General features: G+C 50.9%; 1 protein-coding gene across 1 annotated transcript; it reads left to right on the forward strand.

Annotated features, from left to right (window-relative positions):
• The first annotated feature begins 7,979 nt into the window (after positions 1-7,979).
• Positions 7,980-26,373, forward strand: GDF6 (growth differentiation factor 6). The gene is made up of 2 exons (XM_057532131.1): positions 7,980-8,502; positions 23,212-26,373. The coding sequence occupies exons 1-2, from the start codon at positions 8,079-8,081 to the stop codon at positions 24,171-24,173; spliced, it is 1,386 nt and encodes a 461-aa protein (XP_057388114.1). The 5' UTR covers positions 7,980-8,078; the 3' UTR covers positions 24,174-26,373.
• Positions 26,374-27,003: the final 630 nt, after the last annotated feature.

Consider the following 27,003-nt stretch of genomic DNA (forward strand, 5'->3'; position numbering starts at 1 on the left):
GAAAGAGTGAGTGATGGAATGAGGAAGAGTAAAACAAAAGGCAGGGAGAAAGAGAAGGTGGCAGGGTGAAAAGAGAGACTCAGGGACCAGGAGTGGGGACAGTGAGAGTCGATCGCTGAGCTGAACAGGAAGAGCTCAGGGTGAAAGGGGTTGTGATCCGAAAGTCTCAAAGAGGCAGGAGTGGAAATAACTGAAGGCAAAGTGAAATGATTTTATTTAATGAAAAAAAAAAAAAAAAAAAGAAGAGGAATTTAAGACTGTTCCCATGATATAGTTGAAGAGGTGAAGAAGGGCTGGATTTTAATCCTAAAAGAACAAATACGATTTTCCATTTGACGTTTATATAGATAGGTATAAATCCACTCTTGGTTATGCGTATTAACAGGCTCTGTGTAAAGGGCTTAAAAAGCTAAAATTGTCTACAAAGCTATCTAGAAAGTTTTAAGCATACTATTTTACAAATGGGCATTTCTTGAATTGTTTTATTAAATCTTTGTACTTTTTTATTGTGGTAAAATATACTCAACAAAAAAGGGACCAGTTTAGCCATTTTTAAGTGTACAATTCAGTGGCATTAAGTACATTCACATTGTTGTGCAACCATCCCCATCATCCAACTCCAGAACTTTTTCTTCTTCTCAGATTGAAACTTTGCACCCATTAAACGCTAACTCGCCATTCCCCATTTCCCCCAGCCTCTGGCAACCTCTATTCTACTTTCCGTCTCTGTGCTTTGTATTTTAAGACCAATTCATTATAAGTTGTAGCTGTGGCATTTCATAATCGTAGCATGTGAGAAGCAAAGTCATGGAGGGAAAGCTTTTTGAGGAAAGGTAGGGCTTACACTGATTTTTCAAACTCTTAAATCCCATATATATTAATTTCCAAATGAAGTTTCCACCATTTCTCACATTTAAAGTGTTCATTTAATTAATTCTAAAAGAATAGGCAACAAATTTGTCTTTATTTTTAGTGATTCCTAGGAATGGATACATTGAAGTATTTTCAAAAAGGACATGAAATTAAATTGTCATTACACCAATCATTTCTATTTGACTAGAATCTATTGAAACTAGTCAGTGTAAGTTCATGCCCTAAATATTAACAAAATATATGAAATTGTTTCTATAAAGATTGAGAAAGCATTCACCACTTTTGATGGAGTAGTTAACCGTTCTTTGCCATTTCTATTACAAGTAAAGCCTGGGATATTAACAAACAGACAAGAGAGCAATAAACAACAGATACTGCGATCATTTAGCTAATTCTACTTAGAGTTCTGAAGCAAGAATAGATTATGCTACATTGATAATAAACGTTACATTCTCAGCACATGTAAGTAAGCCCTGAATTTGAGAACATCTGTTTTCCCAGAGCCCTAGTAAATACACGTTTAACAGAGATCTCATGTAAAGTAGCCATATGCTTATAATTATCCAAATATTGTAGATCCCCTGTGTGAAATTTCACATCTTTGTTGCTTCTATTTTAATGTTGACAAAGTTGGTAGTAATTTTTAAAACCAAGTCTGATCCTAAACAGGAAAGACAATTTCCTATGTAATTATAATTTTCTATGCAAGATTTGGCAAAGATCAAATTGTTTGTAGAATTTAATCATCTTTACTCTCATAAGCATCCTAGATGCTCATTTGAGAAGGCACTTTGCTCAATTTAAGTATCCCAATACCTACTAGCGAACTGCAATGTGTTTTTAATCTAGATGATTTGGACAAACATAAAACATGTCGAATCATTATAGAAGAAAAGTGTTGCCACAGATTCACAGTGAAATACAGTAAAAGCTCACTATGTCAAACAAATTTAGCCTTTTTAGAGAAGTTACTTAACAAAAGAAGTTCTTAAGAGAATATGAGAGCTGGTTAGATTAAAGTTTGAAAATGTAATTCCAGAGCAAAAACATAAAGATTGAGAAATAGTAAAATTACCAGGGAATTATCTGATATTTAAAACATCCGAATGGTTGAGTAATTAATGGTCGCCATACTTACATACATCTGTAATAAGAATTTACATAAGTTGTTGTATATAATCTGCATAAAAACCCCAGAGGGACGTATTCTTACCTCCATCTGAGGTGCCAAAACTAAAAGTAGAAGGTTTTGAGTTCATAAAGCTAAGAAGTGACAGAGCTGAGATTCTAGTCATCTGCTCCAAACCCCTCCTCTTTCATTAGCATCCATAGTATACAAGAAGGTGTCTACAGTCTGCTTCATCCTGATATGGATTTTGTCTCCTTTCCAGGTTCTAAACGGGCCCAGCCCTTTTTATTTTTAGAAATCTGGCCAGATTAGCCACAATTTGACCTGATACGACTAGGCGATTAAATACACCTTGTTCGCACGGGGAATGAAAATTATTCTCTCATTAGGAATGAGAATCATTCATTTAAGAATAAAGTTTCATACTGTGTGTTTCCTTTACAACTTTCCCTCAAAAATCAAAGCATTTCTTGAAGTTCTTGGCAGGTAGCTTGTCCCTATTTCATGGTGAAGACCAATGGTTCTCAAACTTCAGCCTGCATTAGAATCTGCTCAAGGGCTTGTTAAAGTATAGATCTCTGGGCTCCAGTTTCTGATTCCGTAGATCTGGGGTGAGGCCTAAGAATCTGCATTTCTAACAAATTTCCCGGTGATGTTAATACTGCTGGTCCAAGGGCCACCCTTCAAGAACCACTGGTGTTGGCAAACTACATCATGGCTGGACGTCTGCGTGCCCCGTGGTGCAACCAAACAAGGAGAGCAGTGATTTGGTCGTTTTGACACCCCTAGTGAGTCTTCATGCTTCTTTCAATATCCAGAACTGGAACTCGAGTTCCCTGCCAAACTCAGTACCATCGCACTGGTGCCAGGCATGGGGCTGACCTACTGGAAGTCCGAGTCACGCCCGTTCAGCTGATAGAGTGGGGAAACAGAGGCCCAGAGAGGTTAGATGTGTTATATTATCGGGCACAACTCTTCATTGCATTTCATTTAACTTGTCTGCGAAGCATCCCGCGAAAGAATGGGAGTGCCAGAGCAAACAGAGCAAGTGGCATAATAGGTCTCAATATTACATCGGGGAAGCAGGAGGAATTAGGGGCTGGTACCTCCCAGGCTAAGTTGTGAAGGAGCAGCTTTATCTTCATGTGCACACTTTCCTAAGAGCCCTTTTTTTGCCTCTTCCTCTGCCTCTCCAGAGCAGTCCTCACCTTTCTCCCTGTCGCTCAGGGCTCCATTCATTTTTCACCCTTGACCCCTTTCGAGGAAGATTACTTAGTACTCTAAGCTTTTTTTTTTCTTTTATGAGGGACTTTTTCTTGCAGATGAAGTTGTATGGAAAGGTCAAAAACATAGAGCAGGGCTGCTCAGCTTGGAGAAAGTGTGGGACACAGGAACCTCACCTGGTAGGTTTCCTTCTCATTCCTCTTGCCGAAAGCTCTAGAAGCTCAAAGGAGCAGACTTTTAAACCCACTGCTCTACTCCTTTTTGTCCTTAGCCTTCTTTTAATCAAAACCTGCCAGTCTTAAGTCTCATTTCTCTTGGACCATATAGGTGTCAACTAGTTAATGTTCTCAGGTTATCAGTTTGTCAATTTATTCAGAATAGTATAATAGTGGTAGTAAAATATGAATAAGGATCGTACCCGAGAACGTTTTTGTTTTAACTGGGACCTTATGAAAACAGTATTGCAAACTAAAGAAATGATTTCATTTGTGCAAATTTCAGGTGTTAGACTACCTTCCTAGGATATATTTCCAGAGACTTTACAGAATGGTTATGCCATACTAAAAGTTAAATTATTATTTATTTATTTATTCTAATTGAAGTATAGTTGATTTACAATGTTGTGTTAATTTCTGCGGTACAGCTAAGTGATTCAGTTATACACATATACACATTCTTTTTTATATTCTTTTCCATTATGGTTTATCACAGGATATTGAATATAGTTCCCTGTGCTATACAGTAGGACCTTGTTGTTTATCCATTCTATATATGTATCCCTAGTTTGCATCTGCTAACCCCAGACTCCCACTCCATTCCTTCCCCACCCTGAGATAAACTCTTTTATTTATCTAAGAGAATCTTCTCTCCCTGGGTTAGTATGAAATAATGCTTTGAAGACAACAGCACAGATTTCAGAGAGCAAGGGCAATTCTGTTTGCTTTTGATCCTGTATCTCTGGGCAGGTAGAGCTCTCTTTATGGAAGTTTTGTGGCCAAGTGCCACACACACCTTATATATGACTCTCTCATTTCTCAAACTAATGTTAATATAGGTGTCACTATTCCTTGCTCATCTCGCAAGACCCTGAAAACTTTCCCGCGTCCAGCCCTGTTTTGGTTCTCCACGGGTAATTCCCTTAGCGTCCACAGGGGGGCAGGACACACCATACTGCACAGTTGTCTGTATTTCCTTCTATTTGGGGGGAAAAAAATCTAACCATGAAAAGAATGCCAGTTAAGCTGCTAAAGGTGCCTACACCAGACCTTCTCATTTCAGCTCAAGAACCTTTCACACTTTTTGACATTCTTCATAGATGAAACAGCTGAAGAAATTCCAAGAGAAGCTAAGGCTGGACTGAAAATTTCTATAGCATTATTTCAAATTCTCAAAACATTCTGAGAAGGTCTAAAGGCAGAGTTTGACTCGTAGTTTGCTCTCGTATCTTTGTTTTTACAACACGCATACCCACAGAGCAAAGGCCTTGGTGTGTCCTTGTTAACATTGGGGTGGATTCCTACTTGAGGCATATCTATGAGGGAGGAAGAGGTACGGCTTTATACATGACTGGGGATCATTGTCATAATATTTGAAATATGAAATGCTTTTTAGGATAGGGAAAGCATTGGATTAAGTGTCAGAAAGACTTGCCTCCTAGTTGTGAATAGATTCCTGACTGGCTTGCGACCTTGGGCCCCGTCCACCGAGTTTGTGCATCTGCTCACCTGTGACATGAAGACTGCAGCGCTTTCAGGCAAAGAAGAGCCAGCACCTTCCTTGCTTGGACTTGAGGCTGGTGCAATGAAGGAGGAGAATATCTGCCCCAGGGGAATCCTGACGGCGGGAGGACAGACCACATCCTCTGTGGTTCCTGTCCTAGTGTCATTTACTCTTACCCATGACTACATTCAGTGCGCTGAGTGCTCCTAAGCCACAGCAAATAGGCTCATTACTTTGTTTCCTGTTTACTGATAACTTGTGGCAGATAATAATTGCCGTGGGCCAAAAGAAGAGAGAACATACAGGACTGCAGTTGCAGGGAGGAAGCCTTCTTATTGGCTGGGGGGTCTGAAACCATGAATCACCATTAACCAGACTCCATACTGATAGAAATTAAAATACTGATAACACAAACCACAAGGGTTCGTTTCCCCCAGGGAAGGGATGGAGACAGACGGCAAGGAGGAAGCCTCTCCCGGATGACACCAGAGAAGCAGATGTACAGAGCTTGCAGGCCAGGCCAGAGCAGACCATGTGCATCCCAGGGGTGACAGGTAGGCGGAAGGGGAAATGTTGCTTCTTCAAGTGAGAAACGAGGGGTTTCGAGTTTGTGGTTTGGCAGAGAGCTGTTGAAGACCTGCAGAGGGGGCAGAAGGGCACAGAGGAGAGCTATCCAAGAAAACAGCCTTGGCAGTAATACAAAACCAAACCAAAAAATGAAAAGAAGGACCAGCAGACATGCTTTGGACATAATGTTAAGTGACAAGGGGAGGGTACAACATAGCATCTATCTCTGGATTGCAATAACATGTACACAAAAGACAGAGACAGATTAGAAGGGGACCCATAAAGGCAAACACATTTTGGTCTCTTGTAGTGGCAAAAATCTGAAAAACAATCTTTTTGTTCAGTTCCATTTCCTTTTATGTTGTTAAGTTAGTAAAAAACAAACTATTTTAAAGCACAGTGAGAGGAAGGAAGAAAAGGTTATGGTAAAGCAGCTTTGAGTCTAAAGTCTCAGAACTTGACAATCTTGAAACCAAAACTAGGGGCATAAGTAGGCTTGGGATAAGGCCAGAAGGGACATCCATGGAGGAGATGGAGAGGAGAGAAGCTGGCTCAATAGCCCAGCGGTTAAGAGCTCAGACTCTGCAGCAGTGTGAGCTTGGGCCTCAGTTTCCTTATCTGTAAAATGGGGATAATCCAATCCTTATCTCATAAGGTTGTTTTGAAGATTAAAGGAAACAAGGTCTCTTGGGTGTTTGCCATTACCTGGGGGAGGCCAGTGCCAAGACCTTAAGGAAGTTCTGGAATGAAGGGAACAAGAAAGCAAAACTGCCTCTTCCTGCAGTCAGGTGACTGGTCCCTGCAGAAGGTATGAAATAGCAAAAGGGGGAAGGGGGAAGAAAGTGAGAGGGTGGGGAGTATGGAGACTGAGAACACACACACACACTCAAAGCAGTGTGGGGAAGGAAATCACCTGAGAGCAAATAAAACCATAAAGAAAAGAAAAAGCAAGAATGAAATAGGGACATTGGCTCAGGGATGATTCCTCTTTGCTGGAGAGGGAAGAGCACTGGGTCCGGAGTCTGAGCCCTAGGGTCTGTTTCTGGCTGCACATCCTCTTGGCTGAATGTCCTTGGAAAAGTCATTTATCCCCTCTCAGACTCATTGTTTAAATCTGTGAAAGTGAAAATAGGAAGGCCAACATCACAGAAAGGCTGGGGTTGATTCAAGGAGATCTTTTTACGGTTGGTGGCTGAGCACGCAATAAATGCAAAGGGAAACTCGACGTCCACAGCGTTAGGGCAAGGAGCATGGCGGGAGAGAAGCAGCCCTCCGTCTCGTCTTCCAGCCTTCAGGCCCGGGAATGAGTGAGGCAGTAGGCGGGGAAGACAGGCACGGAGAATCTGGGGACAGATAAAGGAAACTCGTGATGGGGCGAGGCTGGGCTGAAGAGAAACAGATTGGGGGAGAGCTGCAAAGGGAGGGGTCCACTGAAAGGGGAGGGGGGGAGTCCGGGGAGGGAGAGGGTGGGAAGGCCGAGAGAGATGGGAGGGCAGTGTGAGAAGAAAAGCAGGCTGGGGAAAGAGGGATTGGAATGCAGAAGGAACTTGGGGAAGGAGGAAGTATTGAAGGCGGGAGGGAAAGAAGAGAGGGAAAATGGGGATGCCGTGGAGGCGGGGGCCAGGCCGCGAGAGGGAAGAGGATCCGGGGAACAGATGGAGGAGAAAAGAAGCGGCTAAATCCAGCGTCAGAAGAGGTTGGGGACCGCGAGAAGAGAGGTGGGGGCCTTCAGGAGAGCGCAGCAGCTTTTAGCATCCGTCCAGACTCTAAAGACTGGTGGCCTTTGCCTGACCTCGAGGGTCGGGAACAGACGCCCTGTCTTTGTGGAGAGCGGTACCCCACCGAGAGAACGGGGCTGTTCTGGGCTGGGCCGTACGCCTGGCGCGCGGCGAGGCTTCCCTGGCCCTGGGCTGGCCCTTGAGGGGAGCGATCGACTGGCCTGGAGGTTGGGGCCGAGGAAGAAAGGTACCACCGCCCGGGGCCGGCGCGCAGTCGGCTGCTGAGGCGCCTGCTCCGAGCTGTCCCTGGGGGGCGCCGCCGCCGCTTCCCTCCGCCGGGGCCGCACGCTCCCAGCAAAGTGGAGGAGGCTGGGGAAGACCGAGAGCCGGCGGAGCGCTACGGAGGGACCGAGCTTCGAACAGTGCTAGGGGGGCTCTGGCGCTGCGGATGCCCCTGGCTTCCTCGCCGCCGGCGGCCTCGCCCGCCTACCCCTGCCCGGCGCTCCAGGCCCGCTCTGCGCGCACCGCCTGGCAACCCCGCGCGCGTCCCGCGGGGGCGCTGCGTCCCCCTGCCACCCCGGCCCCCAGCGGCCCCTCTCCCCCACACCTCCTGCCCGCACCACCCGGCCTCTCCTCCCACCCTCGGCTCCCCTCCCCTCCCCTCCCTCCCCTCCCTCCCCTCCCCTCCCGGCGAGGGGCGGGAGGGGGCGTGGCAGGGCCGGGGTTTGTGTGGCTGGGACCCGGCTCCTCGCACTCCGAGTCCGCCCGAGGAGCCGGGCCCCGGCCGCTGTCCAGCCGCTCCGCGCCCCTCGCGACCCGCGCCGCCGCCTCTCGGGGAGACGCTCGCCATGGATACCCCCAAGGTCCTGCTCTTGGCCGTCTTCCTCATCAGCTTCCTGTGGGATTTGCCCGGTTTCCAGCAAGCTTCCATCTCATCCTCCTCGTCGTCCGCCCAGCTGGGCTCCGCCAAGGGAATGCGAAGCCGCAAGGAAGGGAAGATGCCGCGGGTGTCGCGAGAGAGTGCCACGGCCCGGGCGCCCCTGGAGCGGCAGGACCCACAGCCGAGGCCGCAGGAGGAGCCCCGGCGGCGGCCGCCACAGCAGCCCGAGGCACAGGAGCCTCCGGGCAGGGGCCCGCGCGTGGTGCCGCACGAGTACATGCTGTCAATCTACAGGACTTACTCCATCGCCGAGAAGCTGGGCATCAATGCCAGCTTCTTCCAGTCTTCCAAGTCGGCTAATACGATCACTAGCTTTGTAGACAGGGGACTAGGTAAGTGGCAAAGAAGACGCCCGACTCCTTTCTCCCTGGAGCTCCGCAGCCAGGGCACAGCTTAGGCTCTGGCAGGAGGCTGCATTTGTGAATTCCCTTCCCGCTCTGGCTACCTCCCCCCCTTTCTTTTCTTAAACAGTTTTTCTCAAGCCTAAGTAAGTTTCCGAATGCGGCTGCAGATTTTATTCCAGTATGCAATCCTCCCTGCCTCGCTTTCTTCTTTTCCTTCCTTCCTTTCTCTCGCCCTTCCTTCCTTCTTCCTCTTGCCTTTTGCAGAAAGGAGCGTGGCGGCCGCACGTCTGGTGGCTGGTGGAGGAAGCGTGGAGGGCGGGAGGTGGCGGGCAAATGACCGGGGCTGGAGAGGCGTCGCGACGGGGACTGACGGAACCCGTGGCAAGGGGTCACTGGTTGTACCGGGTGCGCGGTCCAAGGCCGGAGCTGCCGTGGCGGACCGAGCGGCCCAGGGGCCTGAGTGAGCGCTGGAAAGCCCTGAGCTCCCATCCGCTCCGGGAAAAGCCGGCAGAAGAGAGTTCCGCGGTCGGAGGAGCGAGTCGGCGATTGGCGTCTGGCAGTGCCCTGGCCCAGCCGCTGCCCGGGTACCCGGCTCTTCCCCGCGCTGGACGTGGGGATGGTCAGCCGCGTAGGAACCCCGCGACCTCTGGGTTTTTTTTTGTTTTTTGTTTTTGCTCCTGCAGCGCGCTCTCGGCCACTCCGGGGCCGCAACAGAGTCATTTCTGCAGAGGCAGCGGCAGCAACTGGCAGGGCGGGCCGGGGGCAGGATCAAGTGAGCTAAATTTGGGGGTTTGTTGGTATTTAACTCACACGGGTGCCTGCGTGTGCTCGTTCACCTTTCTGAGCTAGGCATCTCTCCTCTCTCTGCGCTTCTACCAGGGGCCCCATCTTTGGTTCCCTCTGTGGGCGCGGGTGCATGTGTGGGAGTCTGCGGAAACCCCTGCGCCCCCTCCTTGCCACCTGCGTTGGTCTGCAGCCTTGGAGAGAACCTCGCGCTGCAGACGCCGGGAACTCAGTTCCTAAAGAGAAGAGACAATACCGTAGAAGGAGGCAGTAAGGAAGGGAGAAAAAGCAAAGGAAGGGCAAACGGGAGGTAGGGGACGAGAAGAAAGGACGGAAGAGATAAAAGAGATTTGGGCATCTATCCACTCTGCCACCCTGCCCAGACTTAGCTCCTCGGCTCGGACGCCTTCCCTGCCTCCCACTTCCAGGTCAGTGAAAGTGGGGTCGCCCAGGAACCGGCGAGCATGGGGGTTCGGACTGGGAGGGCTGCTCTGCCCCGGCTGCCTTGGGGGCACTTGCACGCCCTCGAAGCTTTACAGAGCAGGCTAACGGCCCCGAGCCTCGGGCTCTTCCCAGGCTTCAGCCCCCGAGCCCCCTCCCTTGCAGCCGCCTTCCTTGCGAGCATGGGTCCTGCCCACGCTTGGTTCGCGGCTGCAGCCCGAGGTCAGCGAGGTTCACGAGCTGCTGAAAAGTCTGGGCGGCAAATTAACGCCAGGTATTTTATGGTGATTTTACAACTACTAAAGTCACCCTGGCAAATACAAGCGGTTTCTTCGTAGCTCTGCACCTGGGGTCCCGGCCTCCCTGCTGCCAGCGCAGCTCGCCTTCTCCCCACCTCCACCCCTCTCCCTGCCTCTGTTGTTTCTCTCCCTCCAAATCTTCTGTTTATCGTTCGCCTTCTCTAATACCCTAATCGAAGGCTACCCTAGACTTGCCTAGTCGAGAGAGTAAGGAAGCACAGAGAAAAGTACTCTAGAGGCCTTTCCCCAAGGGAAGAAATCCCGCAGGCCCAGGGTGGCGGGCGGTTGGGCGCGCGTTTTCTTCTCCCCACGGGAAGTGGCCAGAACCTCTGCCCCCCCCCAAGCGGACACCCCCTAACTCGTAAGCTGCGCCCTGTGAGTTTGGCACGGGACCAAGGGACCCTGCGGGCGGCTGGGAGGCGTCTACCGAAGCCTGCGGCGTTGGGGCAAGTGTGGGACGTCTCTGGGGGCTCCAGGTCCGGCGCAGAGGCTGGTTCGCTTCACCCTGGCTCGCGCTGCAGCAGCCTGTCCGCGGGCACCGCGCTGGGCGCCCCCGGGGCGCCGGAGGTAGGGAGGGGACTGGCTGCGCGCCCAGGTTGTGGGGGGGGGGTGCCTCAGTTCCCGAGCCAAGCTTTCTAGGCTAGCCGAACCGAGATCCAGACGTCCGGCTTCCACTCCCGAACGCGGTCCCCCGCCGGAGGAGGCGCGGCGTGACCACCTGGACCGCAGCTTCAAAGGCGCGGTCTCCTCCACGCCCTCCGGTTCCCAGAAAACGCGAAGAAAGGTAGTTAGTTGACCGCGAAGGCTGTGCGGCTGGTAGCACGCCGCGCTGGGGCGAAGGAGTGCGAAGCCGCAGGCTGGAGGGCGCGCGCGGAGGAGGGGGTATGTTGCGGGCCACAGCCCCAGCTTGATAAAGGGAAAGCCTCACTTTCTCTCTCACTGATTTTGATTTGATGTGTCACCGGCGGTGACCTCGGGCTGGACCTTCCGGGGCTTGCTTAGCATCGGGCCCCTGATTGGAGTGTTTCAACTCAGCGATCTAATTGAGGGTTCATGTCATAACACATCAAATGGTGTCTAGTCTCCCGTGATGGAAGGGACCCGCCAGCCGCGCATCCCCGACTCCTGGCGAGGACTTCCGCCCCTCTCACGTGGGGACTCTTAAACCGCGCCAAACCTTCCAGCATCCCCTCCCCCAGCCGTGGACGGCAGGACAAGGAGGAAAGAGCGGCGGCCAACCGAGAGAGCTGGGCCAGCCGCGCTAACTTGGCGCCTTGCCTCGGGGATGTTTAAATCGCCGTCGAGTGTGGCAGGCTTGGCTTCGAGAAGCAGGGGTCCCTCAGGGGGAGGAGCAAAGAAAACGGAAGGAATCCTGAAACCCTCTCGTGAGGCATGAACTACTTACGTACAGTACAGTATTTGTAAAAAGCCTTCCTCACCCGGGGACCCCGAAACCCCAGAAATTACACCTAAAGCTTGCGTTTAAGAGTGGGAGAGCGGGGTAAACTCTGTCCATTGTGAATGAATGAAGAGCGCTTTAGGTCTATAAAGACTGCGTGTTCTGTACTGCCTCAGCCCCTGCCTCCTTCTCCCAACCCCTATGAGGAGGAGACCTTATTGCAAGTTAAAAAAAATAGGTCCCCCTTTCGCGGGGACATATTGTTGTTTCCAAACAACTAGGGGTAGTAATAATAACTAAGATATATTGACATGTTGAGCACTTACTGTGTACCAAGTACTGGGCTAACATTTGTTCCACGAATTATTTCATTTAATTCTAACAACACCCCCCCCCCCCGGGGAAGAAAGTGCTACAGTCCCTGTTTTACAGGTGAATTAAGGAAGACAGTTAAGCAAGTTGTTCAAGGTCACACAGCTAGTGAGAGCTGAAGCACATATCCAGTTCTAGCCCCTGCATATTAACCTATGGCACTACATGGGTAGGGTAAGGGGTGGGGAGGTTTCTAAAGGATGGTGGCAAGAAGCAGAAATGGAAAAAGTTGACAGATTTTCCACCCCGTCTAATATTCCTCTGTAATCTCTTAAGACCCAGTTAGGAGTTGGAGTGAAACTTTGGATCCAGGGGTCTAAAACTGTGCTGTGCCTTGCTTCTTCTTTGTACTCCCTGTAAAAGGCACAAACTGCCTTATCCCTGACCTTTAAAAATGCCTCCATATTGTGCTTTCAAGATGATTTTGGATCCATAAAGATGAGAAAGTGCGTGAATGTTTGTGTTGGTGCGGTCATAGGATCAGGATGGACCAGGTTGGATATAGAGAAATTACAGTTAGCACCTGATAGAACTCATTACAAGACCACTAGTACAGGAGGCTTGGAACTCCAACCCTGGGGCCTGGGAAAGGCAGACAATGAGAACTCCTATGAATTCAACATGGCTGTAAGATAGAGGCGGGGGGGCGGGGGGGAGAGGCAAAACTTGGACTTTAGTTTACGTAGTGAGAAGCTCCATGTAATTCCAACAAGGGAGAAAAAAAAAAAGCCTCTTAAGGATGAAGAAACCAAAATGAATCTAAGAATATTGCTGTGAGTTAGGTTTCCAGATGATTTAGAAATAAGAATTCTCTTTAAATATTTGTTGTTATTGTTACAATAGCACTCTCAGAAAGGAGGCAGCAGGGAAGAGATAAAAAACAAAAAAACAAAAAACAAAAACACCAAAAAACACACACACAAAAAACCCCAAACGGGATCGGAACATCCTTGAGGAATTTGACACCCTAGAAATGAACCTCGGGAGAGTTTGCCGCTGATTGTTTGTTGGCTTCTAGGTTTACCTTCTGGGTCGCGATTGCCAAGGGGGCAGGGCAGGACAGCTAACGGGGAGGACATTCTAAGAGCGGCATAGTTCCCTCCTGATTGAAATTCGTCTGGTGTGGCATGTTTATGCAAAACAGCGTGTTTCTGGGTGGACCTGGGCCGCAGAGTGGTGCAATCAACGCAGTGGTGCTTTTGCCCGGACCCTGTTGTCGTTGGCAAACGGAAAATGAAATATAAGCAGGGAAGTATTTTAATGGGGACGGAGGGAATTCACAACTGTTAATTATTTGGTGACCTTGTATTCGATTTGTTTGAGTCCCTTATAAAAACACTAATGCAGACCAGACGGCCAAGTGAGGAAGCCGGCAGAAGGTTCCAATCTAGGCTTTATTTCCCCGGAAAGAGGGAACAGCCTTGGGAAAGGATTGCTGAGCTTTCAAGTGCGTGCGTGTGAGGACGCGCCGGTGTGAGCACCGCGCGGGGTTTGCGTCGCGGTCCAGGTTCAGGATCCTGCGCAAACCTGGTGAACTGCAGGTCCTGGAAGAAACCCGGGGTAAGGGAAGGAAGCCTTAAACCAGAAGTTTGTTCTGCTCTTCTGGTTGGAATGATTAAAACATTTTTCAGGCCACAAACCAAACCCTTAGCCATTGGTTTGTTGTTAAATAGCAGTTAATGTCACTCCCACCCCTAAGGCCTTAAGGGTTGCCTTACAAAGACTGCCTTAGCAAGAAGCTACAAACACCTAGTGTCTTCTGCAGCGTGAGCGCAAGAAGCGCCGGCATTCTGGGGCGGGCTTCCTTGGCAGGGGAGACTAATCTGAGAAGGACACTGAGCTTTTTCCTGGCGCGGGAGGCTCTCGAGCTCTGGGAGTTTGCGCGGTAGAGTTGCTGGTGGGGGAGGGGATCGAAAAACGTGCTCAAACATCCTTGTCGTTTCTGCACATTAAAAAAAAAAAAAAAAAAATTACCTAAGCCGCAACCCACGACAGGCCTTGGGAATCCCTTCCCGCGCAAACTGAATCAAGACCTGAAACCTCCCCCTTACGACCAGAGGGGATGCGTGTCGTCTGGACCCGCGGGGAACGCAGAGCGTTGCATTGATGGAGGCCCTAGTGCAACTCGCTTTTTCCCAGCTGGAGTTCTCGGGGTTCTGGCGGCTCACCTCCTTGAAATTGGTGACGTCTTCCTGGGGCGGCGTGGGGAGAGGGAGAAGGGAACTGAACAGAGAGGTGGGGGCAAGATGGTTTGATAGAAATAGGGCAGAACGAAAACTTTCGTTTCCTGCCAGGACTTCTGCTTGCATCAAACGACCCAGAGCAAATTCACGATAATCCCTGGGGACTTTTGAGTAAAGTGAAGGACAGTAGTTCGATAACTCTTAGGGTATGGAATAACCCTGGTCAAGCAATGCTCTCTGGACGCGGGAAGGGCTCCGAGCCGAGGCCGCGAGGTGTGGCAAGCAGGAATGTGGATCCACAGCGCCACTTCTTTGCTTGGCATCTACCACCTCCCTCAAGCCCCCATCCCCCGCCCTTAAAGCCTGGCTGTTTATTTTTAAGCTCAATGTCGGTTAAATGGTGTCTCCTGTTTACAGGAATTAAATAGGTCCTCGTCGGCCTAATGGGTTCCAGGGTTGCTGTTCCTTGCCCTCCAGGACAGTCCATTAACGCTGCTGGGGGCCGAGGGTTGGGTGCGCTGGGAGTGGGCGGGCGGCGCTGACCAGCGTTAGCAGAGAGGCGCGCGCTGCGCAGCGAGCGGCCCGGGCGCCTGGGGGCGGGGCAGGGTTTAGGGACCCTATAGTGGGCTTGCAGTGGAGGAGAAGGGCGGGCCTCTGGCCTAGGCTGGCGCAGGTCTGGCTGCTGGAGCGGAGCGGAAAGCAAGAGCAGGGGGTTGGCTTTGGGGTCGGTCAGGGGTGGCTTACCCGTCCCCCTTACCCCCTAAATAACGTAGGAACCGAAGAGAACCCGTGCGCCTGTTTTGCAAATCTGGCTTCCAGGCAAATTGGTCCAGTGCGGATCCCACTTCCCAGCTGACAGCCGCTCCCACGCCCAGTGGGGAGGGAAATTGAACGATGCTAGGCTATGGCCCATAACTACCACCACGAATCTCATTTTGCTAGGACGTTATTTCGGGAGTCAGCCCGAGGTGAACACAGGGGAGCTGAGTTGCAGCGATCCCTTCCTCAGAAGCTGCATCCGGCCCAGCACTTTAAAGAACACATCACTGAGGTTTCTCCTGCGCAGGACCCCTTGACACCGAGGGTCCAATATCCTGCCCATGACCACACGCCAGTCTGAGCCCGTCTCCCCACCAGCAACCTCAGAACTGGTTGGGGGAGGGGAAACAACATAAAATGGGAACCTTTTCTTCTACTTTTCATCTCCAAGCTCTCAAGTCAAAAGGCTGCGATCATGTTCCAGCCCAAAGGGCGGTTTCAGGGCTGTGATACCCTCCCCGCTGGGCCTGGGTTGCTCCCCTGGGCTCCCAGGTGACCCTACAGGTCGACATTGCAGGGAGGGCGACCTCGGGCAAATCATCCAGGTCCGGGCCCTGCTCCCGAGGTTCCAAGAGAAGGCAGCGACCTGCGGGGATGCCGCAGCTGAGGACGCCAGGCACAGGCTGCTCGGCTGCAGCGGAAAGGTGGGGAGAGAGGCTCCAGCGTGAGGGGTGTCACCAGCTTCTACTTGGATTTCATCTGCAGTGGTGTCAAATTAAGATTTGGGCCACTGTGGTCAAGAGCCCAGGGTGGGATGCCAGTGAAAAGAGTCGCCTGGTGAAGTGTCCTTGATCTGGGCTTTGCATCTCTGGCTCTTGAGCCCCTGAGAGGCCATGAGAGTTCGCACCAAGTGCGTGGAAACTACTTTGTAAATGAATCCGTTTCGTCCTAGAAAGACAAAAGGAGTCTCTTGGAGGTGACTTCGGACTCCTGCTGGGGGTGCCCAGGGCCCAGAGCTGAGAGTAGAGGGCTGGCCCATCTCCTGCCAGAGAGCTGCATTACTGAAGGCTGTGCTGTGTCTTCCTAGGAGCGTGGAGCTGTTCCCAGTCGAGTGGAAATCGGGGTTCCCCTTCTCTCCCCTTCCCAGCCTCACTGGGTTGCCGCTGGCTGAGTCAGAACTTGCTGTGGGAACTTTGAGGTTTCTCTGTGGGATACAGGCAGACCACCAGACTCGATGAATTCTGTGTGGTTCACAAGCCCAGGCTCGAGACAGGGAGGAAGGCAGGGATCTGCCAGGCTTTGGAAAGAGGTTGGAAAGTCCTCTGTGGAGGACTTCCCTTGGGCCTTTCTGGTCTTTGAAAGGAGGAAAGAAGCTGGGAAATTCAGGGCAAGCTGTTGGGGAAAACACTGGGGAAGCCAAGAGACCTAGAAAGAAGTGGGGCGGTGACTGTACAGTGGGAGGCACCGGGCCTGGGAACTTCTGTGGGACTGCGATGCCGCCGCCCCTCACACCGCAGCCCAAGGGGTCATTCACGGCTACCACCCCGCTCTCCTCCAACCTGCAGGCTGAAAAACTTAGGGAACACACCCCCCCTCCCCGCACCCTACAATGGCTCCATGGACAGTTCCTGCCCACGAAGGTGCCAGTGGAGAAGTGGGACAGGTGAGGCAAGGAGATCAGCCACCAGGCCTCTCGGGGCTGCGGCTGCCCGGAGCCAAAGGGGTTTGCATATGGGTTAGCCCCAGAGGAGGGATCCTGCAAGGAAGGCCCTGTCCTTGACGAGGTTCTGGCTGGAGGTCGTTTGTTCACTTGGCATTGTGGGAGGGACCAGAGCAGTGGATAAGGCCTGGGGAATGAGAAGGAGCAAGGTGATGGGGGTGAAGCTGGAACCCCTATGGGCCTCGCCCTTTGCTGGAAGCCCTTGCTTCTCTCTTAACCCCTCTGCCCAGCACCTTTTCTCCACTCACTTCTGCAAATCCTGTGGAAAGAACTGGATTGCATCTCCTCAAAGAAGGCCAAGAGGAGGACGGACAGGTGTATCTTCCCCCTACCTGGCCCCCTACCTGGCCGTAGGCAGTTACAGTAATATTGGCTGCATTCACTGGGTGCTTCTGTCTGTCATGCACAGCCTGCTCTGGTTGCCTTGACTCTGATCTTTACAATGACTCTGCAAAGTGGGGGTCATTCTCCCATTTTACAGATGAGGTATATGAGGCTGGGAAAGATTATGTGACCCAGTCCATCCAAGGCCACCCAGCCAATAAGTTACAGGGCAGGACTCAAATCTATGCCTCTCAAGACTCAAGATTCCTATGCTCATTCCATGTTGTCAGTAGTAACTAACATTTGCACACATCTTCAGATGTCTTTCCTACTCTATCTCATTTGCCACCCTTCCCTCAGTGACTGTGAGCTGGCCTGATATTCTCATTTTGCAGATGAGAAAATTGTTTCCTTGGAAATTCTCATTCAAAAGTCCAGATGTTGGCATCCCTTCAGTTCTGCTGATTAGGAAGTGACTGACACTTGGAGATCAGGGATTGATGCCCTCCCCAAATTCATAGGCAGCATGAAAGAACTGGAGCCTTCTCAGGGTTTCTACCAGACACAAAGATCAGGGGCTGGGATGTCCGGGGTGGTGGCACAGATACTGGAACCAGACTGCTGCATCTCTATCTTGGACAAGTTACCTTGAGCTCTCTGTGTTTTAGTTTTGTGATCCGTAACATAATAATGATATCTTTTCTTTTTTCCATAGGTCGTTTTGAAGCTTAAACGACTTATTATAAGTTTAGAATTTAGATCATGCCCAGCACATAGTAAGGACTTACACCAGTGTTTGCTGTTATGATCATACTGGATGTGAGCAAAAACACCCCAGAAAGGGTGAATTGTGTGGGTGGTCTCCTTATTCTGCACCTCAGGGGGATGGTCAGCAGTTTGCAAGTCTCAGATCTCAGTGGATGGAGGCAGGGCGCAGGACAAGAGTACAGGGGGATGCCCAGGAGCTCACTGCCCCAGAAGAGGGTAATAGTTGGAGCACAATTTACTCAGAGACCTTCATACCCCAGAGGAGAGAGGGCTGGTGGCTCATTTTTACTCACCCAGTACACCTGACTCTATTTCCAACTTGTGGACTTTGGCACCTCAGGGCACCCTCAGGGCTGAGGGACCTAGGAAGAAGTGACTCCAAACTTAGCTATGAATTCCCTGCTTGGAGGTCTTCTTACTTCCAGTAAAGGAAAAAAGAATTCCTGGCAGAACCCAGCTCCCTTTGCGTTGACGGCATTGGTGATGGATGTGTGTCTGGTGTCCTCCCTCCCTCTTTGCTCCACCGCCAAATCAGAACCCTGTGAGAGGGGCGTGGCCTCAGGTCTGAGGGCCTCGGTTGGAATAAAGACCTTCAAATCGTGTCCCTTCCAAGCTGCAAGACATTGGGCAAGTGAAGACGCCTCTTGGAGCCCGCTCCGTCACCTATAGAAGAGTGTAACAGTACGACGGGCCTCGGACGCTGTCGGTGAGGATTCACGGACGGAGGCCACCCGAGCCCTGAGCCCGGCACAAAGGCACGCCCAGGAGCGTTCAGGGATGCTTTTGAGGATGGGGGAAAGGCTGAACTGCAGACATCTGGAGTTTCCTTTGCGAAGACGGGTGATTATACTCCCCTCCTCCATCCTCACCTAGGGGAGTAGGGGTGGGAGAGCCCCCTTTCATCTCGGCTTTCTGAGCCGCAGCCCTTCGCTGGAGGATGTGCCTTCGGAGGACGTGCGGCGGGACGCGTGGAGGGGCGGCGGGTGGAGGCGTGTGGGGCCCGGCCAGGCGCCCACGAGTGGCCGCTCAGGTCACGGCGAATTCAGAGGACGCGAGCGGAACACACGCTTAGCAGCGTTGGGGAGCCCAGGGTCTGGGCGCGAAGGGCCTTGGGGGTCGGGCGAGCTGGAGCTCGGGGGAGCCCTCGGGGCCAGCGAGTGACACACAGTTCAACCAGGACTCTCAAGAGGGACCTCAAGCTGCGTACGTATCTCAAGACGTCTTGGGGAAAAAGGCAGTACGCGGCCTTTCCGCCCCAAACCAAAGGACGATTCGAGTTTTCGGAAGCAGGGTGGCGCGGGGGAGCCGCCCCCAGCTGGAGGGGCGCGTGTGGGCGGGCGAGGCTCGGGTCCTGCCGCTGAGCAACCCTAACCCTTACGCCGCCTTCCCGGGGCGCGGTTCCCGGGGTGTCCGGACTTAGGCGCCGCGGGCATCCTTTTCTTTACGATCTGGTGTTTGCTTCTCAGCTTCCTCCAGCCACGTACCTTTCTAAGCCAGTTTCCTCATTTAAAATGGGCTTGATAGTCCCTACCTTGAAGCGATTCGTTCTCGTTCCCTTATTTGCTTTCCTTTTAAATTTTTATTTTATTTTTTAAATCAATTCCACACCAAATGTATATGTTTGAGGTGCTCCTAACCTTTAACCGACTTGCCCTTAACTCAAAAAAGGCTGACCTATTTATGAAGAATTTTCTTCAAATATGAAGGTGGTTTGTTCTCTTCTTCTCTCCGCCCCTCCTTCCTCTGCCCACCCACCAGAGCAAGCTGATAAGCACAAATCCAGCGATTATAACTTGAGGGGTCTCTATGTGTAATGCTCAGCAAACACTGAATTAACCTGGGTGTAAGCCAAGCTGTAACAGACCAGGTTGATACAAATAAAAAGCAAAAAAGATAGCTCCCATGATTTATTACTGATCAATTTCAATTTAAAGGCCTGAAGCATAGGATTGACTTCCAGGATGTAAGAAGGTGCCGCCAACAGATTCTGAATTGAAAACTACCTGTTTCTAGGCAAGAGGATGGGAGAGAGTGTCGCTTGATGACATCAGCTCTCTTTTATACAGGACTTAATGGGAGAGGAGGCTTGTGGGAGAAGGTGTGAAGAACTGGCTTCCTACCCACAGATGGCCACGGCAGCAGGGCCAGGCCTTGTGATGCCAGGTCAGCAGGCGAAGTGTCTGCAGGGTCACAGTGGATGGTGTGTGTACTCCCCAGGTTGGATGCCTCCTCTGGGCTATTTCTGCGATGCATGCCTCCAGAGCAGGTCCAGACAGGTGGAGAATGTGGTCTGCAGGGGAGCTGCACAGAGCAGCCACACTCATGCGTTAGAGGTTCTGGAGACCCAGTGAGAGTACATGTGGCTGAAAGAGTGAAAAAACGTGGAGGTGGCTGTGAGGGGCAGGAAGGAGCAGGGAGCAGTAGGGACTTGGTTCTGGTGAGCATTGCCTTAGATCCTGTCTTGGGCCCAGTGCTTTGGGGCCCTAGGGCCCTGTTTTGTTCTCACCTCCCATGGTGCCCTCCCCACCTGGTGGGGAATCTGAAGAGTCAAGGAAATGTGCTTATCTAGATTCGTGGTTCTTATAGTGGGGTCCCCAACCAGCAGAATCAACATCTCCTGGGAACTGAGGAGAAATGCAAGTTCTGGGCCCTGCTACAAACCTCTGGGGCCCAAGAGAATTTGCATTTCTAACAAGTTCCTGTGTAATGTTGATGATGCAGATTTAGGGACCACTGCAGGTTCACTGGCTTTGAGAGCTACTACTCTAGTCTGGTACCTGAGCCACAGAGTTCTTGCTCAAATAGCGCTGAGCCCACTTCCAGGGCCTGGGCAGCTTCTTCTTTGGGTCTGTCCTCCTAAGGGTGTGTCACATCGCTGATGTGTGCACCTGTAGCCTGGGAAGCTTGTACCTGTGGGCAAGGGTGTCCACATCCATGCAGGTAAGACCCCTCGAACTGTGGAATGGAGCTGGCATGGGAAGAAAAGAGAGCAGGATACAGGCTGAAGTCTCATTTGCACTTTTTCCTCGAGCCCTGGAAAGAGTAGGAGCAGGCTGGTATTGCTAGAAAAATCATGCGAAATCCCAAGGCTGCAGAACCAGTGGAGCCCTCTTTTTACAGATGCTTTCCTCTGTTTTGACCACTCTCGAGGGCTAGAGAAATGTGACTCAGCTGTGCAGACCATTTATTAGCCCACACTTTAAAAAAAAGAATGAAAACAAAAGCAGGCTGATTTCTCCGTGTTGCATGAGAGAGAAATAAATAAATCATCCTTCACACCTGCCTAATGCTCTCCAACCAGTGACAAACTGTCTCAAGAGTTATGTAAGCAGAGATGGAAATGATTTCCTAAAGGAGCCCAGGTTTTATTCCTAGCAAGCCCTGAAAATACAGTTGGGACTGTATCCTCCATCCCTTGTACCCAGGTCACTCCTGGTTGCCTCAGCTCCAGGACTTGGACTCTAATGGGCAGGCAATGGGGCTTACAGGCTAAATGCTCCAACTCTGAAATTAAACGGACCTAGGTTTGGGTCCCAATACCACCATTTATTAGTTGTCAGACTTTGGTAATTGTTTTCTCCAAGCCTTGGTTTTCCCATCTGTAAAATTGGAACAATATGAGTACCTACCTTGCAGAACTGATCTGTGCTCATGGATAAAGGATGAAAAATATGTCAGCCCTCATGACATTTAGCTGGTGCAGCAAGTGCCTTAGGTTTGTCCCTCTCATCACATCCTCAGTTTGGGGGGAGAGAAATATGAGAGCCAGGAAAGTGAAGCCTCAGGCAATAGGTCCAGAGATCTGGGTGGTGGTTGAATGTTGTCAGACACAGGTTTCTTTAAAGGAGGAGAAGAAAGTGTGCTGAATTCCCACTGATTTTAATGTGCCCTGGTCGGTTTGAAGGTCTTGGCTTCCATAAATCAACTGCCTCCAGCAGCTTTTCCCTTTTCACCTCTCTAACCCTTCCCACAGCTCCGTCTCAGGTCGGGACTTGTGTGTTAGAGTGAGGCAGCCGCCCGGCGGTCAGCCCAGAGTGGGAACTGGGTGTGGCCGAGGCTCCAGGTCCAGTGCCCTGGAGCTACATCTGGACAGGCAGTGAGGGTCGGACCTGGGACCCGGTGACACTTTTACTATTGAAATCTACCCAAACTTTACTAGCTTCTGGGGAAAGCTAGGGGCTTTGGGGATTTTTGTATTTGCTGGGTTGTAAATATTTTATGAGAAGGCAGCCCAAGAAAATCTGGTTAGCTTTCCGCCTTGCACATTGAAGTGGGGTTGGCTTCATGCACAAATGTGTCAAAAAAGAAGTCCAGTCCAGTTTTGCCTGGGTCCCCAAGAATTCGCCTTGGATTTAAAAGCCTGTTATTGTTCCCCCTCCATGTGTCCCCATTCTTTCTCTCAGTGGTAACCAAAAATTTTATCTTCAGGATTAGTTGCAAAGCAAGAAGATTTCAGATTGGGTGGGTGGGGGAGGGGAGAATGTCACTGTGTGTGTGTGTGTGTGTGTGTGTGTGTGTGTGTGGCTTAGGTTTTCTCCTTACTGATATATTTATTTCTCATTGGCTGCAGGATCTTCTCAATGGATAGATAGATGCCTTGTGTTTGAGTTTGTTCATTTGCCCCTCTGCAGACTTCTGAAAGCCTCCCTGCTCTTTTGTTTGTTAAGTGGCTGATGAATTTTAAAAAGAAAGAAATCGCATTGCAGCTCCTCATTGTGTCAGCTTCGTCCTGGGCCTAAATGCTTCAGCAAAACTGCCTGCTGGGCGGCATCTTCTCCCAGACCCGTGGGTCTCAACTAGGGCTGCACCTTCAAATCAACTTGGAGCTTAAAAAAACCAAAGCTAACAAACTGCAACAAAAGTCCAATATCCAGGCCCTGTCCTCAGATATTGATTCAGTTGGCTGAAGCATACCCTGGCGCTGGTAATTTCAAAATTCTCTAGGTGGTAGACTGAGAATGACTGCTCTAGATGTTTCCCACTTACTGACCAGCGTGTATCCTAGGTCAAGCAGGCCTGTAGCCGTTGCGGTGAGCCAGACGGACAGGACAGGGTCCTAGCTCCTAGGGGCTGTTGGAGAGGCGCGGGCTTACGCTGGGAAAGACAGACCACTAAGGAGACAAATATAAACGAGGTCATTGTAGATAGTGCTAAGTGCCGTGAAGATAATAAACCAGGGTCCCGTGATAGTGACCGAGGGAGGCTACTTTAGATCAGGGTGGTCGAGCATGGCCTTTCGGAGGAGGTGACATTTGAACCGAGACGTGAATGATGAGAATGAGCCAGCCGAGAGGAGGTCTGGGGGAATGCGGGCCGGGCTGCGACCACAAAGGGCACATTAGTGGTTACATAGGCTCCTGGGAGAAAACCCGGGAGGCCGCCGCCGCGGCCGCCACTCCAGCAGCCACCGACTTCCGCCCAGGGAGTCCCGGGCTGAAGGGGAGGAGGGGGCCGCCCTGGTGCCCTCCCCTTCTTTGCCGCGCACTGCCGGGCGGGGAGCCGGGGTGGTCAGCCCCGGGCGGGCCGAGCTGGACCCCTACCGGCCTGTCCCGTTCCCTCCCCGCCCTTTTCCTCCCAGGGGCGGCCGCAGAGCACCGGGCTGATCTCCCTCTTAAGTGAAACTGACTGTAATTATTTTTTATCTCGCAGACGATCTCTCGCACACTCCTCTCCGGAGACAGAAGTATTTGTTTGATGTGTCCACGCTCTCAGACAAAGAAGAGCTGGTGGGCGCGGAGCTGCGGCTCTTTCGCCAGGCGCCCGCAGCGCCCTGGGGGCCGCCGGCCGGGCCGCTCCAAGTGCAGCTCTTCCCCTGCCTGTCGCCCCTGCTGCTGGACGCGCGGACCCTGGACCCGCAGGGGGCGCCCCGGGCCGGCTGGGAAGTCTTCGACGTGTGGCAGGGCCTGCGCCACCAACCCTGGGAGCAGCTGTGCTTGGAGCTGCGGGTCGCGTGGGGCGAGCCGGGAGCCGGCGAGGCCGAGGCGCGCGCGCCGGCCCTCCAGCAGCCACCGCCCCCGGACCTGCGGAGTCTGGGCTTCGGCCGGAGGGTGCGGACCCCCCAGGAGCGCGCCCTGCTCGTGGTGTTCACCCGATCCCAGCGCAAGAACCTGTTCGCCGAGATGCGCGAGCAGCTGGGCTCGGCCGAGGTTGCGGGCCCGGGCGCGGTCGCCGAGGGGTCGTGGCCGCCGCCGTCGGGCACCCCGGACGCCGGGTCTTGGCTGCCCTCGCCCGGCCGCCGGCGGCGGCGCACAGCCTTCGCCAGCCGCCACGGCAAGCGGCACGGCAAGAAGTCGAGGCTGCGCTGCAGCAAGAAGCCCCTGCACGTGAACTTCAAGGAGCTGGGCTGGGACGACTGGATTATCGCGCCCCTGGAGTACGAGGCCTACCACTGCGAAGGCGTGTGCGACTTCCCGTTGCGCTCGCACCTGGAGCCCACCAACCACGCCATCATCCAGACACTGATGAACTCCATGGACCCCGGCTCTACCCCGCCCAGCTGCTGCGTGCCCACCAAACTGACTCCCATCAGCATCCTGTACATCGACGCGGGCAATAACGTGGTCTACAAGCAGTACGAGGACATGGTGGTGGAGTCCTGCGGCTGCAGGTAGCGGCGCCTTCCCTGCCGCCTTGGCCCGGGACCGCTGGGGAGGCCTGGCTGCAGAGAGGCGGAGGAAGAGCTGGCCTTGGACGAGGCAGAAAGTGGGGCAACAGCCTGGGCTTTCAGCCGGGTGGGAGACCAGGGAGTTCCGCCTTTCTGGAACCTTCCACCTGCCGGCCCAGAGGGAGAGACGGATTTTCACACCTTGCCCGGCCACCCTGGAAAAACAAGCCAAGGAGGATTTCTTTAGTTTTTGTCTTTATTATTGTGGCTTTGGATTTCCTTGTGTGTCTCACAGGTTTTGATGGGAGGTGGGGGCAGGGGAGACATACCTGGTTCTCAGCTGCTCCAAGGATTGAAAAATTAATAGTTTAAGAAGGGAAACTGGGGGGAAGAATCACCTTTGACCACATCTCGGTCTGATTGTTTGCTACCTGTGTAAAGAAGGTGGGGTCTTTCTGGCCATGTTGTAGCCTGTGCCTTGTCCCCTCGCCCTTGCCCGCAACAGAAAGTGTTAAGGTAGAGAAATAGGAAAGCCAGGAGGGGTCCTGCCTTTAGAAGAGCTTTGCAAGAGGTGGGCCCAAACGGGCCTTTTCCCGCTTGATTGTATACCCAGCTCTGCCCTGGCCTCTGCCCGTATAGGGAAGTGGCAACCTGCATCTCACTCCAGGGGGCTCAGGTCACTGCCATTACTATTGCTTTTTCTGGGGGAAAAGGGAGCTGGTATGGATGGAATGACAAGAATGAGTCCAAGTGGAACCCCCTAAAGGATAATGAGAAACCACAAGGCTGCCTCTGAGGGGCTGACATAGAGGTGCCTTAGCCCAGGCTGTAGGTCACCTATGGAAAAGCCCTTCCTCAAGTCTGTTTCTCATTGATTTCTTTGAACAGAATTTGCCAGAATTCAGACATCCCCTTTGAAGGGGAAGGTGATTTCCCATTTAAGCAAAAAATGGGTAGGGCTGGGGAACTGTAGAACTAAGGTAAGAGTTGCAGAGGATGGGAAAGTGAGCCAAGAAAAGGGAGGGTGAAGTCAGGAGGGTAGGTGGTTCCCCACCTCCCTCACCAAGGATGGGGATAGAGGGACAGGCCAGGAACAAGGAGGAGAGGGATGAAAGGAGACACAAACCCTTGTCTCCGAAGTTTCTTTAGAATCTCTGTTCCCTCCCTTCTCTCTGACATTCCTGAAAGATTACCAGCCAGCAATAGCCCAGGGCTCCCCCAAAAGAATTGTTTCAGATTGTAATTACCAGTTAGGCAATGTTTTTAAAACTTAGTAATGAGAAACTGTGAAAAGAGCAAAGTGTTACATTGAGCTTGAGGTGGGAGACGACTGGGACCAATGGTGAGGAAGGAGGCAGGGATGGAATTCATCTTCCGGAAGCAGGAGAGAGCAGAGCACAAGTTAAATACCCATCCCCAGATTGCCAAAAACATGAACTTTCCCCCAGCCTGCACCAGTATTATTTTCAAACATTGCCCGTAAGTAAGTAGGCCCTTTGAAGAGTCAGCTTCCTTCTCATCTTTGACCATGAAATGGTTTAAACAAGGGAACTTGTACCAACCATTACAAAAAGTTTTTGTTTTTCCTAAGTGGTTTTGCTCTCTCTTGATCTAAACCTGTTGCTTGTTTGGTTCAGAGAACTACAAACTGTCCAAGAAAGGGTGAGACTGATAATAAATGCTAATATAAAATGCTAAGTGAAAAAAAAAAAAGACTTGGCCCGGAGAAATAATTTAAAATGCACATTTGCTTTGGATGCACTGTTGTTCTGTTAAGGCTGTATATATTTGTTTATTTAAGGTGACTGAAAGTGCAAAGAGGAAATGGACAGCATGCAATTCATCTTAATGTACAAGACGTTATATGCACTCAAATGTTATAATTTCTAATATTTTTAAAGTTTATATTCGAGTTGTACAAAGTTAAGCATTCATCAGATATTTCATTCTTTCATAATGTTATCATTTTCTTAAATATTATTACAAAATTTTAAGTCTGTCTAATGGAGAGTTTTTTTTTTAACTGTCTACCTCACTATAATACAAGTATTTACCACATGAAAGTTACCAGAGGTCAATTAATATTCAAAACATTTTTTACAGTACACTTTTCCTGGATGATACTCAGTCTAATACTGTATTATTAAATTCATTTCCCCCCTTAATAAATCAGCCTGGTTTATATGGATCTATTTAGAAAAATCATTTTCTCAAGGAATTACCTACCGTCAGTGGTATTTTGGTCCAGTATGGGACTGAATGTCTGAAAAGGCACTGAGGATTATTTTGAAATCCATCATTCAGAACATTGGAGTTTTTCCTCACAACTCTTCCATAACTCTCTTTTCATGAAATTTTCATTCACCAGATTAAAGCCAAATCCTTGTCAACTATTAGAACAGTGTTTATAAGCCTGTAACTCATTCCAACATCTCAAGAGCCCAAATAGGAACTGGATTATTTCTTAGTTTCTTTAATGTTGAAAAAAAGTTGTAAGTTAACTAAGCCAGCCAAGATATCTATAATTACCATTTACATTATGCCTTAGCGGGAGCAGAAGATATGAAATGTTGTTCTATCTGTTCACTTGCTATAAATTAGGGAGCCCGTGTACAAGTGTTAAGTCTGAGTGCTCACTCTATGTCAAGCATGATGCTGTCCGGGCATTATCTCATTTAAACTCCTCAGAAACTCCACAAAATAAGTACTATTATAATCCCCATTTTACAGATGAGGAAACTGAGATGTGGCGAGTTTAAGTAGCCTGCCAGTGGTAGTTAGGATTTAAACATAGTTCTTTCAGCCTCTAGAGCCTGAAGAATTAACCACTATAAAAT

The sequence above is a fragment of the Balaenoptera acutorostrata genome, chromosome 17 (genome assembly GCF_949987535.1).
Source record: "Balaenoptera acutorostrata chromosome 17, mBalAcu1.1, whole genome shotgun sequence".
In the NCBI taxonomy this organism is placed as follows: Eukaryota; Metazoa; Chordata; class Mammalia; order Artiodactyla; family Balaenopteridae; genus Balaenoptera; species Balaenoptera acutorostrata.

Bases quoted from the DNA above. Each gene is read 5' to 3' on its own strand.
- GDF6 (XM_057532131.1), top strand. From the start codon at position 8,079: ATGGATACCCCCAAGGTCCTGCTCTTGGCCGTCTTCCTCATCAGCTTC. The intron at 8,503-23,211 runs GTAAGTGGCAAA...TTTATCTCGCAG, and splicing joins CTTTGTAGACAGGGGACTAG to ACGATCTCTCGCACACTCCT.